The following is a 16,078-nucleotide window of genomic DNA, read 5'->3' as shown; positions in this document are numbered from 1 at the left end:
CAGTTTACAATTAAACAACGGTCTAGCTAACGGTCCAGAAGTTAGTTCTAATTAAACACAGATTCAGAGTTTCTGGATAATTTCTCATTTTAATAGTTTACAAATGTCAGCATAACTTATCCTTTTTTCTAAACATTTCATAATGTGAATGACATGTGTAATTATACTTAGAACAAGCTTATTATCTGGAGTACAATTATACCCAGCAATCAGCTGAGTAATAAGAAAATGTAGTATGTTCTGAGCCAACAAGACAAAAGAGGACATCAGTCAACTGTTAATGAAAAGTGCAAGTTACAGATTATTTGTCTAAATGGGCATCTCCCCCCCCCCCCCCCCCCCCCTTAACTTTTACTGGCACGGCATTTCAAGAATAGTGGCTACATTTAGTGACACCAAAATATTTATAACCTGACACGATCAGGATGTTAAGCCACCTAATAAAGTACTATTACAATCTATATCCAACAGAGATTCTGCTTGCAAGTTGTCTGTTTTCAAAAAAACAAGGAAATATAGCTTAAGCAAGACTAAACGTGATGAAAACTTGCCTCTCCCATTGTCAGTAAACACAAAGACACATACCTAACTATGCGACAAAACAAGACCGGTCTTCTGTTTTCAAAACAGAAAACAAATCCAAAATTTTTATTCCTAACTTTGTTTCGGGTTACTTGCTTCCCTTTAGAAAGGATCAGCTAAGCAGTTCCCAACACTACTGTTACTTGCTTTTGTACAACATGAAATTTATTGGCAAGATTTGTCTTTTTCTGGAGAGCTCACAATGAACATAATTCATCCCAGCTAGATGTTTCATATAGTAAAGAATACCGCAACATTAGCACGGTAAAAGAAAACAATGCACTTAGCTAATTTACCCACGTGCTTGCATTTGGGTTTTTTCCTGCTGCAGCTCACAGTACATCTTTCATTTCTGTTTTCAACATGGATAAGGATGTCACAGAGATACTGAAAAAACTGATGTTTTATTTAAACAAGACGCAGCCATGTAATATAGATGCAAGCGACATGTCACCATGTGGGGATAACACACTTGATCACTGTAAGGCATAATGTACTTGGCTGTGGCCTCACAGGGCTTTTCCAAGTCCTGCAGTCACAGCGGCCACTTAACCTGCAGAATAATAGCTACTGTAGCCAACTGAGATACTGATCATTGCTGACTACCACGGATTGGGCCCGGAGGAGCAAGAGGATAAACCACCTTCTTTCCTAGGACCGTCACACCCCAGTTCTGCTCCCTCCCTGGCCCCCAGCCCGATGGGGGGTGGCATCACGGCTTCACGTCAGCCCGCCAAGCCCGCAGCGCCGCCAGGTCCGGCTCCGCGGCCGGGCGCTGTCCAGGGTCCTGCTCCGCCCGGCCGCCCCCGGGGCCGCCCAGGGGTCCTGCGGCCCCGCCACCCGCTCGCTTTCGCATGGGAAAGTCCTGCTACTTCCAAGTTCTGGACTTTTTTTTTTTTTTTTCACCTCCGCCTTTTTAAAAACTTACTCTCCCTTCGCTCCTTCCCCAAATTTTGCCTTTTAACCTAGTTTAATAGCATATCTTAACAGTTTTCCTTGACACTAAGAGGGATTCATCCCCATTGCTGCCATACTGGAAAGCAGTCCTTCAGGTAATTTCAGAGTGCCCAACACTCGGTAATCCCCAAACATGCACCGGAATGTAAGTTCTGCACGTGTCTGACAATTCACCAGGAACTTGCACTTGTGAAGAGTTCCAGGAAAAAGAACCAAATGCATTCTTCAAAGTGGGACCCAGTGAGTACAATACTGTTAGTATCTTTGTAAATATGAAAGATCCTATTTGTGATTTGAAGCTTCTGTAGGAGACAAGTTTTAAAATCAGTTGTGCGAAGAGCCTTTCTGAGGTGGTCCTCAGCAATTCACGTGAACATGTACTGTGTCACTCAGAGCATATACTTACAAGGATGAGACACTATTGAGTCGGGATATCAAGTCTTCTTACATAATACCTTTATTGATAAAACACCACCTTGCTAGTGGGCCACTGCCCTACGTCTTAGGAAACCACCATGTAGGATAAACTTGTTACTGTTACTCAGAATCCTGTATTCACTGCTGATGTTATGGGGTATCAAAGCCATTTCCCTAATATTTTCACATTTTTTTAAAAGCTGCTCAAGCTAAAAGGAAATTCATATAGAAAACAACTGCAAATTATATGTTTTAGTTCTTTTCTATCTAGTAGTTTTCTTTAAGCTGACTTTTTTTTTTTTTTTTTTGAAAGGCCACTAGATTGATTCCTTCTCAAGTTCCTGCTCCCTAGAACATTATTCCCCCTAATAGTACTCTCTTACCTTCATGCAAACATGAAATCATTCCTCTGAAAATCACATTTTGGCTAAAGCATTTCAAATTCTACCTTCATGCAAACATGAAATCATTCCTCTGAAAAATCACATTTTGGCTAAAGCATTTCAAATTCTACCTTCATGCAAACATGAAATCATTCCTCTGAAAAATCACATTTTGGCTAAAGCATTTCAAATTCTACCTTCATGCAAACATGAAATCATTCCTCTGAAAAATCACATTTTGGCTAAAGCATTTCAAATTCTACCTTCATGCAAACATGAAATCATTCCTCTGAAAAATCACATTTTGGCTAAAGCATTTCAAATTCTACCTTCATGCAAACATGAAATCATTCCTCTGAAAAATCACATTTTGGCTAAAGCATTTCAAATTCTACCTTCATGCAAACATGAAATCATTCCTCTGAAAAATCACATTTTGGCTAAAGCATTTCAAATTCTACCTTCATGCAAACATGAAATCATTCCTCTGAAAAATCACATTTTGGCTAAAGCATTTCAAATTCTACCTTCATGCAAACATGAAATCATTCCTCTGAAAATCACATTTTGGCTAAAGCATTTCAAATTCTACCTTCATGCAAACATGAAATCATTCCTCTGAAAATCACATTTTGGCTAAAGCATTTCAAATTCTACTAAACTACCTACTAAGATAGCTTATTATATGAAGAAGCACTCATTTTCCTTGCATGGCTCATCAGGTGGGAAAACCTTGCTGTAAAGTAAACTGACCTTAAGGATGTAGTTTTTAAGGTACTTCTCTTAAGGCACTGTAAGCAAAGAGAGGACATAAAAAAATATACATGGTATCCTCTACAATAATTGTTTGGGTTTTTTCTCCCAGCTATGACCCTCAACAGCAAACCCACCTACTCACCTATCCACTACACCTGTACCAATCATTTCACTTCTGTTAACACAGAAGCTTTCACCCTTCTCAGCGTGAGTACAGACTCAAACTGTATTAAAGTCGTAAAACAGTAACAGACCCACACGCTCTGGTCTCCTTTACAGCATATTTTTATTTTCCTCACAGGTGGACACAAACCTTTTACCTGCAGAGGACCAGATGACTCTTCTATTTCAATAGTTCATCAGTACAACTCACATCTAATTTCTCACCTGTTTTTAAGTATCTGAAACAAAGATCGCCACACTCTGGTAAAGTACCAATCTTCTGGCAAACTAGCTTAGTAAAGAAACTACATATTCAAGATGAAATACTTGAAACAGTTTGTGTCAGACAGGGGAACGGGATGAGCAATGGTTCTTCCCCCCCATACCTTTCTGCAGGTTCAGCTAATAGAAATTGTACAATGTAAGGTGTAGCTGTAAATAATGCATGTGAGGGAATACTATGCCAACACCACTCCCTAATAATTCATTATCAACAAAAGCCTAACCAAAGAATGCTCAGGGGGTGCTTGGAATTACTGACAAAACATATCACATCATAAAAAAATAATAATTATATATATATATTTTTTTTAAACCAGCTTTGTGGCATCAGTAATAAAAAAACTTCCCTGCACCAAAAAAAACCAGAAACCACCTAAGCAGCAAAGCTGTCATTTTAAAACAATATCCCCATGAAATAAGATACAAGCATTATAATGGCAAACTTTGAAACAAATATTATCTTTGGCTTACTGACCTGAAGCATAAACATACAACTCTTCCATCAAGGAAAACCCATTACGACTTCCTGTTATGATGTGGCTTGGCTTAAATAAACTAGGGTGGAAAATAACACATACTTAGGCAGGAGGGACAAGTGCAAAATTTAGTAACAGACTTCAAAAAAAGCAGGCTAACAGACCTGAGAATTAGTGACCAGAATTCAAAAGGGCTGCCAGTCCAAGCAGATTTGCCAGAAAGGGGTAGTTTTTAACCAGTTAGTTCCCTTTGACAGGGTGTTAGAGCCTATGGTTGAGAGAAAAACAACAAAAGTTGTCTCACTGGACGTCAGTACGATTTCTGACATACTGGCACGTCTGTAGTGTCTGGGTGAAACTGTTTCAACACATTTTTAGCTTCACAGCAGAGGACTAAACTCTGAGCAGTAAGAATCAATTCACAGTGACTAAAGACAACACACTGGTGGGCTCTGATAGTATTAAGTATATTCCCTACCGATTCAGAAACCAGAAAAGGACCTTGCTCCTCCAGTGCACAATGCCTTACACAAAGAACAGGAGGAGAAGACTTGAGATCAGAGTGACTAAGAAGTGGATTTGGGAGGCCTTAAACAACTTATAGCAACAAAAATAAAGGCAAACTTCTACTCTTTGGCGGTTAGGGAGGCTCCCATATAAAGTCAGAATAGATGATAAGTAGCTAAAGCATCTTCTACAACAAAAAGATGAAGAGGATACGACAGGTTGTACATTTGAATCTGAAAGTAATAGAAGAAAAATCACTCATTAAAAAGGCTACTATGAGGTAAGACAGTAAGTTAAGCTATTCTTCCTCATGTGACAGAGCAAGAGCACAAGAACTGCAAAGGAAACCAGATTTAATTGCAAATGATCATTTTGTCAAAGGATGAGCTCAAAGCAAGAAATTCTCCATTCCTGTCACTTCTTGGTTGTGCCAATTCAGTAGCAGTGGCATGCACAAGTTAGGCTAATACTGTGATTAGGGTAAAAACCTTTCCTTGTAGTATTAGATGATAGTTGCAGCAATGCAGTTTCCATGCTCCCTCTGACAGAGAGTCACCACATCTTCCAACAACTTAAAAACCTGACACTTAACCGCATTTTAGCCCTTAAAACATGAAGTTTAACTTATGTCATTGGCAGGTCAGTTGATAGTATAACTTTACAGCAATTCAGTAGGGGCATGCACAAGAAGGTGGCAAACTGGAGCGTTGCATCTTAAATAATTTTGCTTTAAGAACAATCCTTCAGTCACTTGTAGATGAACATCTACCAATGAGGCACAGAAAAGGCCCTCCTCCTCCTCTTACAGCTAGTTACTACAATCAGATTTTTTTTTTTTTTTAATTTTCTTTGTTCCACTGAATGCAAGCATGGTAAGATTCATCTAGAAAAGGGCAAATCTGGGTCAGCCTTTGATTTAGCCACTTACCAAAAATTCTTATTCTTTACATGTCAAATCAAGTATTTTTCAAAGGAAAACAGCCTCTGTGTGTACAGCAATTGTACAATGTATCTCTGTTGCTGTTACTTTCATGTCTTTTTCTACAGAGAGTTCTGCACCATTCATTGCAACCCAAGTATTGGAGTATCTCTGAGGGCTCCCTTTCAGAAAATAAAGGCAAGTGACTTGTTCTTTAGAAGTTAGTTTTAAATACCAGCCAGTCATGTGTTTTCAGTTCTCTGACTTTTTACGGCTGAGAGCTGGAGAAGCGATACAGCCGCATACAGAGAAGGAATGCTGTCCAAAAGGGAGGCCCGCCTCTGACCTGACAGCGGTGCTGCGTCTCAAGTGGTGCCTGCCTACAGCCACTTGTTTCTCCCTCAGCACTATCACCTCTGTTGTGGCGGACAGCTAGAGGACCAAAGCACGGAAACACTAATGCTTAAAACTAACCATGTCTCCCTGTTTATTTTTCTTGCTGTATTGGTTCTGTGATCCAGCTCCAGAAGTCCAGCCACAGCAGCTCAGGGACAGGAACCACTGCGTAGGTGCCAAGGTGACTGCTGAGGAAAGCTCACACTCTCCCTCTTGTTCTCAGCCACAAGTTCCTGCTTCTCTGTCACATCAGATCTGCCACATGGATCACAATAAGTCCTCTTTGTTGAGACAACTTTACAGGTTTTGAAACAATGCACCAGGCATTTTGTATTTGATATAAAAAGGACAGAAACATTCAACAAAACTAAGACAGAACAGAACCACCCCTCCAGCACAGCACTTCACTGAGAGAGAACTGTTCTTTTACTGGTGTAACTGCTCCATGTAGTGAGGCCAGTTGCTCCTCCTGCTAGGGCAGAGGCCCAAAATAAGGTGGAAGAGCACATGGCTGTCAAAATTGAGAAGAACATACCTATCCTTCTGTAAACACAACAAGTTGCTACTTTTTTGCTCTATTACACTTTGGAAACACATTCCTTTTCTCACCAGTACCACTGTGAGGATTGGCTACCTTCCTTTCACTCCCTTCTTCTACAACCGCAAGCATTTCGTCAAGTCTCCCCCTAAGAGTTCATGGTTTAAAAGTATGTAATCAAAGTTAGGAAGCGCAGCTAACAACTAGGCTTTTGTTTTCCTAGTCTTTACTTTTTCTGTTTACTTTTTCTTGCTTTCACTGAGTATTCCTGTGCTATTGTAAAATGACTAAAGTGATACCATTTCCATAAAAAAAGATACTATCCATTTGCAGTTCTTCACCTTTTGATGCATGATCCATAAGGATTATCTATTTGTATCTCTCCTCTTTAAAACCAATAATGCATATATATCATCTTCCTAAAGAGAGGTACTTTTGTTTGGAAACTACCAAAACTTCTAATTACGAGGATGCTCTGACTGACCAAATGTCACACCAGTGACTAGTGTTGTCATTGAATAACATAACAATGACTGCTACGTGCATAGCTTTTATACGAGCAATGCAATTGTTAACTGTGACTGAAACACTAAAGTATGCAAATACAGTGTGTTAGCAAACTTCTGACTTAACCACAATAGCATGATGCTAGCATGAAACGGTATCAGTGCAATTCTAACGTAAACAGGATCTTGGTCTTTGGATCAAACTGTAAAACACTTGCCACGGACGTTCCCTTCTTCCTCTCCCACATTTTGTTAACAGAAACTTCATGGTCAGCTGAGTAACGGCACTAGGCTTCTTTTTCACTCCTCAACGAAAAGGTTAACTACAGTATGGAATAGAGAGAAAAGTCTACCAGAACTGTTGCGCCTTGCTGTGATTCCCTCAGAGCCGGCAGGGTTGACGTCAGGACAGCCTCCAGCCTTTCTCGTCTTCTCACCAAACTCAAATGAGCAGCGTGACAAGTTACTGCTCATCAGCTGAGCTGCGGCGAACAGCCACGCCAGCGCAGCGGCTGCTCCAGCTCCAAGGTCCAGCACCCTGAGCCAGCGCGGTGCAGTGCGCTGGGATTCAGACAACTGTGCCTTCCTTTGCTGTTGATGACATGACGAGGTACGCTTGGGGTAAGGTGACGCTGCCTCGCCCATTTTCTTTTGCAAGTCCTAAACCCGAGTGATTCCGCACACACCGCCGCATCTTGCTGGCTGCATTCGAAGCAGAATACGTGCCCCCCCCGCCGCGGTCAGCCCTGCCAGCATGGGGCGAGCTTTAGGGAAGCCCATTTCAGAAAGTGCATTCGCGTTTAGTACCGGGAACCCTCCCGGACACCGCCTCTGCCCGCGGCCCGCCCGCCGGCCCCTCCGGCGGCTGCGGCCGGCGCTAACGCCCCGCTCCCGCCCTGCCGGGAACGGCGAGGAGGCCTCGGTCACGGCCCCGCTCCGGCAACCCCGGCACGGACACAGCGGCGGCTGCACGGCCGGTGGCCCGGAACAGCCCGGCGCCCGTCCCGGACGGCCCCGGGACACCGCAGCCAGGTCGCGGCACCACTAACCGAGCCCGGGCCTCCGCGCCCCAAGGAGGAAGAGAGCAGCCCGGCCGCGGCCCACCCCCGCCCGGCCGGCGAGGCCCGGAGGCCGCGGCCCGCCCCCGCCGCCACTCACGCATGAGGGTGCTGAAGGCCACGACGCCCAGGAGCCCCTGCAGGAAGATGCCGAAGCTGTCCATGAGGGCCCCGTTCTCGCAGCCGCGGTCTCCCGGCCCCGCCGCCGCCGCCCCGCCCGGCTGCGGGGGGCTGTCGGTGAGGCCGAGGCTGCCGTTGGGTGGCGGCGCCCCCATGGCGAGGCCCGGCCAGCGCCCGCCTCAGCGGCGCATGGCGGCGGCGGCGACGTCGCGACCGGCGGCCGAGGCCGCGCCCCCCCCGCCGCGCTTCCTGCGCCTCCCGCCCGCCCCGCCGCGTCACCGACCGCGCCGCTCTCCCATTGGCCGAGCCCCGGCCCCGCGGCCCCGCCCGCTCTGCCCGCCCCGCCCCTCAGCGCTGCCGGGGCTGCCCGCGCTGGGCTGGGGGCTCCGGTCCCCGGGCAGCTCCGCGGGAGGAGAGCGGGCCGCGCCGCAGCCTCACGCTCCGGGGCGCCCGGTGCCCCGAGCAGCCGCACGACGCTCCGCCAGCATCCAGGCGGCTTCCTAAACGGCAGCGGAGCCCCACCAGGTGAAACCCGGGCCAGCCCGCACCCCCCGCGGCTCCGCTCGGCCCCACAGCTCCGCAAGTTTGGCATCCAGCTAGGAGGAAAGAATTATGACCTGGATCCTTCGGCAAAAAAATATTTCTTCTTTTAAAAGAGCCACCGACAGCACAACGGATAACACGTAACGGGGCAGCACGTTCGTTTCGCAGTGTACCTGCTGCCCGGCCCGCCTGACCCCATCGCCCCGTACCCCCGCCGCCACCAGGCAGGGCACTCACGTTTAGGTTATGTCCCGTGTGGGAGGGGCCTGGGTCATATTGCATTGTAGGCTTTTCTCACACCTGTTCTTGAGTTCCTTGAAATAATTGAAATCCTCATGTAAACATGAATTTGTTTGTAAGTACGGCCCATGAAGCCCAACGCGTTCAGGTGGCTCAGAAAACTAAGCAGAGCACGTGAAGCAACAGTTGTCTCCAAATAATGACATCTGCTGCTTCTATCTTGCAAACCCACCTACGTGACTGTCCTTCCCGGCCGGCGATGCCAAGCAGTGCTGGCACGCAGCAGCGTCTTCTCTGATATTCAGGCTGTGCCATGAACGTCTGGAAGCTGCAGCTAGAAAAAGAAATGCTCTCAAATTCTCTGAATTGCAGAGCATGCAGCCAGAATGCACTGTTCAGTGCCCCGGCAGCCCAGGTCGAACCCTCCTCTGCTTTGAGCTGCATCAAAAGCAAGAGCTCAGGAATGCAGAGTTACCTGAAAGAATGGGCAAGGACCAAGAAGGTTGCTTGTTCTCCCACCTTGTACACAGGAATCACAGCCATCCAGCTCTGCATTCCGACGTGGACCTGAGCTATTTGGTTGTGGCCCAGGAATGGTTTTCAAGCTGTCACAGCTGCTGCTGAACATTGGACGTTCCACACACACACCTGACCTGGATGCTTATACTGGTTAAAAATTCACCTCATGCTTTTTAAGCACAAAATTTTTGTTTCCACATGTATCTGGAAACAACTTGAAGGGCTTACGCCTTGTGTTACTCCGTATTCCATGCTTTTAAAATAGATCGTTCCCAAAAAATACCTCCTCAAGGGTTTTCAGTCCTCATGACTCCCATAAACCCTTCTGAAACCTGTGGCAGACAAGACACTGCCTCCTGATATGTTATTCACAAGCCTTCAGATTTCTCCCAAATAGACAGTGCTCTGTGAAGGCAAGTAAAGGATTTACATTAAATCCTACATATTTATAGAAGTTTAAAGACAGTATTAAGCAAATCAGTTTCATCCCACTCCTATGCATTTTCTATACCCAGTATAAAATCAGTTCAAGACAAGTGAAGTGCAGCCAAGAAACAAGTGCCGAGGAGCACACATGTACAATCTGTTGGAACACCAAGTAAGGAAACAAGAACTTTACAAGGCTGACCTGTTTCTGAGACATCCTGTGGACCCTCATGTTATTCAGAGAAAGCAAAGCCAGCTCTTCTTAAAATTTTGACTGGCTGGGATAGTGTAAACCTTTACAAAACCATCAAGAAGAAGCAGCAGCGTCGGCAAGGTTTGCTTCAGATCATACCAAGCAGCTTACGTCCAAAGGAAGCAATAAAAAAAAAAAAAAAATTACCCTGATGCGCGGTTCTGTCCTCAGCTCTTGTATATGAGCTTCAGCATCCTGTGAAACAAAATCTGTTACCTTAGAAAGAAGCTTAGATGAATAGGACTCCTGCATTTGAGGGAACTGTATACAACCCAGTCAAGCCCTTTAACGTAAAGCCCATGCAAGCAGTATTTAGGTGGTCTGCATTGACCTTTCATGCAAGTAACAGAACATGCTATAGTTTCCCCCATACTTCTGTAAGACGGAAAATTGCTCATGGTAAGCAGCATCATTTGTTGTTAATATTAACACCAAAGCCATCAGTAACAGTTTAAGTATCTTTTTTAATTTTCTTACAACCACTTAAAACTGTCATATACCACAAAGGTATGTACACTATTTACAGACAAAACAAGCAAAATATCCATCCAAAATATTTTTTAAAAAATCCTCTGATTAAATTGTTACACCTGCTCAAACAATGGTGGGACATAATAGGCATATTTTCTTGTGCATGTTTCTCTTCCATGTAGTACTTCAGTCTCACTGCATATATATATATTTAAAAGTTAAAGAATGATAAAACAACAAGCAGAAGGGACACAACACAATATGCATTTAAATCTTTGTTTAAGAACAAGCAGCTAATTAAAAAAGGCAAAATACAGGAAAAGTGCATCAGTTCCAATGAGTTAGTATAAGAAAGAGGCCCACAGGTGGAGAGCAGGTACTCTTTAGGGCTGTCTCCTAAAAGACCTCTGATTGTCTACAAAGATTATTTAAAATTCATTTTAAACAGAAAAAAAAAATGAAAGAGGAGAGGAGAAACATGACACCTCCGGATATTTTTTTTTTCCACGAGGTTTCTTGGAAACTGGTGCTCAGCAACTTTCAGAGTGGGCAAGAACTCATCCGTGCCCAGACTTCATTGTCCATTCACACACCTTGCATGAACTGTCCCCGTGTCTCAAGCAGAAGGCCTGTTCCTCTTGAACTGTGCAAGGCTAGAGGACTTCCACAGGCTGTGCCCATGTTTGTGCTAAGTCTGTTAGACCTACCGCCTCCAAATTTTGTCAGCGCAAGACCTGCTCGCTTCCATGGCTTAAAGCTGAGCCAAACACCGCTGGCTTTGCACCTAAAAGAGTAACTTTGTTTTCTCATCAAAAAGTCCATTTATAGGTCTGGTGCATTTCAGAATAACAGATGTGATGTTGAGGAAGCTAGAAATGACCATGGAGACAAAGTGTCACTATTCTTAACTCATTTTTGCTACATTTCGTACAACTATTTTTTTTTTTTTTTTTTAGAAAAACAGGTAACAATAAAAGAGGCTTGTATCTTGGTGTTCCCCAAGTCCCATTCTAACCCTTCACCCAAAAGGCTGCCTTTGAAAACAAGGCTACATGCATGTTTGGGGAAGGCTGGCAGCACTCTGAAATAGGGGTTCAGCACACAATCCATTTAAAATGGAGCCTTCAGCCAACACTTGAAGTCTCCTGACAGAGCCTATGTCTTTGTGCTTAGCTACTTTTAGGTAATTTCAGCTCACAGCAGGCAGTAACCAGTCTGCCACTATGTGAAGGACTGGTTAAGGAGTAGCTTTGTATAGGATCAGTGTATTTTGGGCTTTTGGTAAGGCTACTTCATCTATTAACTTCTCCTCTAACAACAAATTTGGTCCAAAGGTATCCAGTCTCCAATTTGAGCTTGATAGTTTTGAAGCCTATTCCGTTATATTCAAAAATCTCTCAAGCCGCTTTGCCTTTTGCTAACAACGTACCAAGTCTTTGTACTTTATACAGAAGAATGAAGTGCTCAGTCCAGTTAACTGTAAATATATTTATACTTCTGTGGATCTAGCAGCTAAATACTCCTTCCCTCCTTTAAAGCATCATTGGAATCAAGAATAAACATTAGCAAATCTTAAAGCAACAGAATACTGCTGAAAGTTGTGACAAGAGAAAATAATCTTAACAACCACTCCCGAGCTCTGTATGTACTGTTTCTGTTAATCCCAGGAGAGACTGCGAACAATCCTGGAGTTCTTTACAACACACAAATGAAATTTGCCTTTTATTTCATTCCTCAAAAAGCAACTTGCAGAAATGTTTAGCATTAGGAGAAAAGTAGTCTTCTTTCACAAAGATCAGTGCTGTACCTCTCCTCTTCTGGTAGGGCTGCCTTCAGCTTAGGATGGACTGCAAGCTGCTCTTGCTTTGGGGGATAATTCTACCACATTAACCTTCCATGACATTATTGGAGGTCAAATACTTCTCTATTATGGAATCCTTGTGTTGGTGCAGAAAGCACGCCACAGAAACTCAACAAAATCTTTCTGCCTAACAAGGCTAAGCTTAGTACAGTACAAGTGCCATATGGAGGCACCACCAGGTTTCTAAAGCTATGATGTGCAAAGCCAAGACTGTACAGTGCATATGAAAATACGACAAGCAAGAATACAAACCCTCAACGAGTAAGACAAGGGCAATTTCCATTTACCACCCACACAAACAGTAAATGAGGCCCAACAGAGGGCTCATTTTCTGGTACTGAAGACATTTGCAAGACGCCACTGCCTTTCTCCTGGACTCCAGCGTTGTCGTATTGTACGGTGAATGATGTGGTAGAGGGCAGCGCAAATCCCTGAAGCCTGAATTGCTGCCGTCCCAGCAACGGCTGCTGGTGAAACACTGGTATCACCCCAAGCCAAGATTCAGCCATCAGCTATCCAAAATCCAGTTTTGAAGAAACAGAGCAACTAAAGCAGCGCATGAGCTGATTTCAAGTCATGTTGGAGTAAGATGAACCAATATAAGTGCAGTTGTGTCATCTGCCACGCGTAGAGAGAACGAGGAACTTGAAACAGAGTCAAGTAGAAACACCATCCATCAAGATAAAGCCCCAATTATCCCTTTTAAATCCAGCAATAAAACAGAGTGCATTTTTTCCAGGAAACAGAGTGTACAGTACCCGTGTGCAGCATAAAAACATTTCACAAATAATGAAAACATCCCTTTTGAAAATCTCAACAAAAATAGATCCCATTGGGACCAGACTGTCAGTGCCTCCCAAAACAAGGCAGAAAAATCCAGCCTATAAAACATGCCAAAGGTGACCAGTAAGTATCCCACTAACCTCTGAAACTGCTGATTGCTTTATTTACTGAAAAAAAGAAGTATGACATTTGTATTTAAAACCCTAGGCACCAATGTTAAGAGGTTCACTAAATTACCCTTTCAGCTCTGTTCTCTCCCGACAACTACTTAAAAAGACATCTATCTGTCCATGGGGAAAGGTGGAAGCAACATCTCTTGGCTATGCAGGTCAATTCTGCTGGGCATCAGTGCAATAAAATTCTGGAAACCCTGGAGAATGACAAATATGATACCAAAGCATCATCTTCCAGCCCAGAAGTTCTCTGCTGGTCAAATTTCTCGAGACAAGACACTGACAGCAAAGCAGCAGTGTTTCTTTCAACATTTTCTTCAGGCCTAATGGCTTATCACTGAGCTTGTCCTAAGGGAATGAAATACAGGCCGGTGACCTAAGCACAGTATGAAGAGCCAAAACGTCCATTTATTGGCCACATACCTAGCATGAGGAAGAAGGGGGGACGCTTTTTTTATTTCAATTTAATGATGTTTTCAGACTCTGTTTATAACTTGGGAGACAAAAAATTGTCCCAGTTACACACTGCCCTCCCTCCCTCATGAATACTCAGCTAGTAAACAGTCTGATATTTATATTTTGATTCTGGAATGGAAAAAAACCCCATTGATTTTAGCACTTCTGTAAATAGTTCTCCCTTGACTAGACAGTTATTCTAAGGGGCAAACAAAATAAACTCCAGTTATTTAGCTTTGTTTACTCTCAACAGTTTTCACTGGAGGTAGCTCCCCCTCAACACGTATGTGGCAGATACAGACACAGACTGTGCAAACTCAGCTCTTGGTTTACAGACTACCTCCTTGCTGAATCCTACAGCTCACAGCATCAGAATAAGGGATCACATTAGGCCTAAGAGATGCTTGAATCAATCCATCTGCCCAGAGTAACCAGTGTTTATCAGAAACCAGCAAATGCATCCCTCCTAAACAATTCCTGCAGTGAGCACCTTCCTACCTCAAACACCTTATTATGCCAGGGGCCTTCTGCAAAAAAGTATCTGAATAGGTGATAAAGGACCAGGGCTGCACACATAGAGCTCCTGCCTGTGCTCCTCCAAATACTCTTGAGAACAGGCAGAGTGAATGAATGCAAGCCATCTGAAACCTAATGCTTACGTTGGAGATCTTGAGCCTGATGCAAGTTTCCCCACATCTTTAATGAAAAGTAATGTAAGCCCTGTTACTTAAAGTGTCAAGCACAGGTCTACAGCAAGTGGCTGATTGGGTTTTACTACCCTGGAAAATTAGAATCAGCAGTTCATCCTACTGTAGGTCTACTGATGGCGCTAGATGTCCCTCTGATCCTTCTCCTTTACTCTAAAAAAAACAGACAACCCCCTTCCCGACCCCTCATATTTTGACCAAGCCTCATCCTGAGCAGCTCCAAATACTTAAAAATACAAAGTCATCCTCATAAGATAGCTCCCAGTATGCAAACACTGGCAGAGCTAAGTTGCAGTGCTCTTTTGATAGCAGTTTCCTTATGTATTCTCCAAAATGATGTTCAGGTAGCAAACCAAAAATCTGCTGACACACTCTGTGTACAAGGCCCAATTGTTTGCTGTAAGAAAAAGGAAATAACTTCACACAATTAAAAAAAAAAATATATAAATCTGACAACCAAAATATAGAAAATGCAGAGGCATTTCTCTTTCCTTCCTTTTTTCCTGCAGCCCATCTGTAAGAGAAGTGCAAAATAATTCAGTTTTCTAATATCTGAGAAAAAGGTAACATCAGATTAAACCTACACAGGTTTCAGCTAAAGCTTTGGAACAGAAGCTCTGTACGTTGATATTGGTTTGTACTCCTGACATGCCTACAGACGAGAGACTGCTGCGCAGCTACAGCTGATTTGTCCAGAAGTAGTTGTTCCCTCCCTTTTCATTCATCACTTCTACTGTTCAGGCTACAGAGGTAGTAAAAACAAAACGAAACAAAGGCCCAATAACAACGAAACAAAAAACCAAAACAAACAAACAAAAAAAACCAACCAAAAGGAACCACACTCTTTGTATACTGTACATTCAGAACCCTGTGGCCACGTTGTTGTCCTAACAATGAACAAATTCATTAAAAAAACTCAACATTAACACACGAATGTGCAAAGAGCACATTCCAAAGTCAGTGCTGTGGTAAAGCAAGTGTTCATCCACAGGGAGGGAAGGGGATTCTGTGAATCATCAGGAACAGAGAAAGGTTGTTTCTGGCAGCCCACATGCTAACGTAAACAGGATCCGTTTCTCCTTTTAAAGTTCTGTGCCTACAGAACTATTGAAATGTCATTTCCCACCAGAGCAGACTTTTATGTAATCATTAAAAAATACATTAAAAAAGGGGAACCATAGAGCAAGAGACTATTGTGTTCCCGAGCTGGCAGCTGATAGAGTAGCCCCTATGTTTGCATTGGCATTTTGCTCCAGATGTTGTCTTCCTTTTGTCAAAGTAAAAAACTGAGGCTGACAGATGCTTTTCGGTCACCAGGGCCTCAGTTTAATTTCATTTGGCTTTCCTTGCTAGAGAGAAAGGAGCATATTTTTGTAGTTGTGCTTCAAAGGTCCACGTCAGCTTGGCTGCTCCTCAGTTAGCAAACTGCTGGTAAAAGGCAAGTTTGACCCTCTCAATGTGATGGCAAAGTTTAATAGCTGGCCCAAGCTTCAAGTCCATACACTCCTGAACAGTGGGCAGGGTAAGCAGCAGCAGTGCCTGGCCATCGATTTCCTGTCAGAAGACAAAAACTCCATAGTGATTTTG

At 43.7% G+C, this 16,078-nt stretch overlaps 2 protein-coding genes across 2 annotated transcripts in view; both read right to left on the bottom strand.

The window, feature by feature from the left end:
- Window positions 1–8,282, bottom strand: part of LOC119146687 (store-operated calcium entry regulator STIMATE-like) — a 38,716-nt gene extending 30,434 nt beyond the window's left edge. The window contains exon 1 of the mRNA XM_037384711.1: window positions 8,040–8,282. Coding sequence (XP_037240608.1) covers window positions 8,040–8,214 — 175 coding nt within the window. The 5' untranslated portion in view covers window positions 8,215–8,282. The remainder of the gene's footprint in view (window positions 1–8,039) is intronic.
- Window positions 8,283–10,484: 2,202 nt separating this feature from the next.
- The window catches only part of SFMBT1 (Scm like with four mbt domains 1), a 38,794-nt gene continuing 33,200 nt past the window's right edge, over window positions 10,485–16,078 (bottom strand). Inside the window, exon 20 of the mRNA XM_037385901.1 lies at window positions 10,485–16,045. Coding sequence (XP_037241798.1) covers window positions 15,905–16,045 — 141 coding nt within the window. The 3' untranslated portion in view covers window positions 10,485–15,904. The remainder of the gene's footprint in view (window positions 16,046–16,078) is intronic.

The sequence above is a fragment of the Falco rusticolus genome, chromosome 4, assembly GCF_015220075.1.
Source record: "Falco rusticolus isolate bFalRus1 chromosome 4, bFalRus1.pri, whole genome shotgun sequence".
NCBI lineage: Eukaryota > Metazoa > Chordata > Aves > Falconiformes > Falconidae > Falco > Falco rusticolus.
The sequence above is the reverse complement of the archived record's forward strand: the minus strand, read 5'-3'. Positions and strand labels throughout refer to the sequence as shown.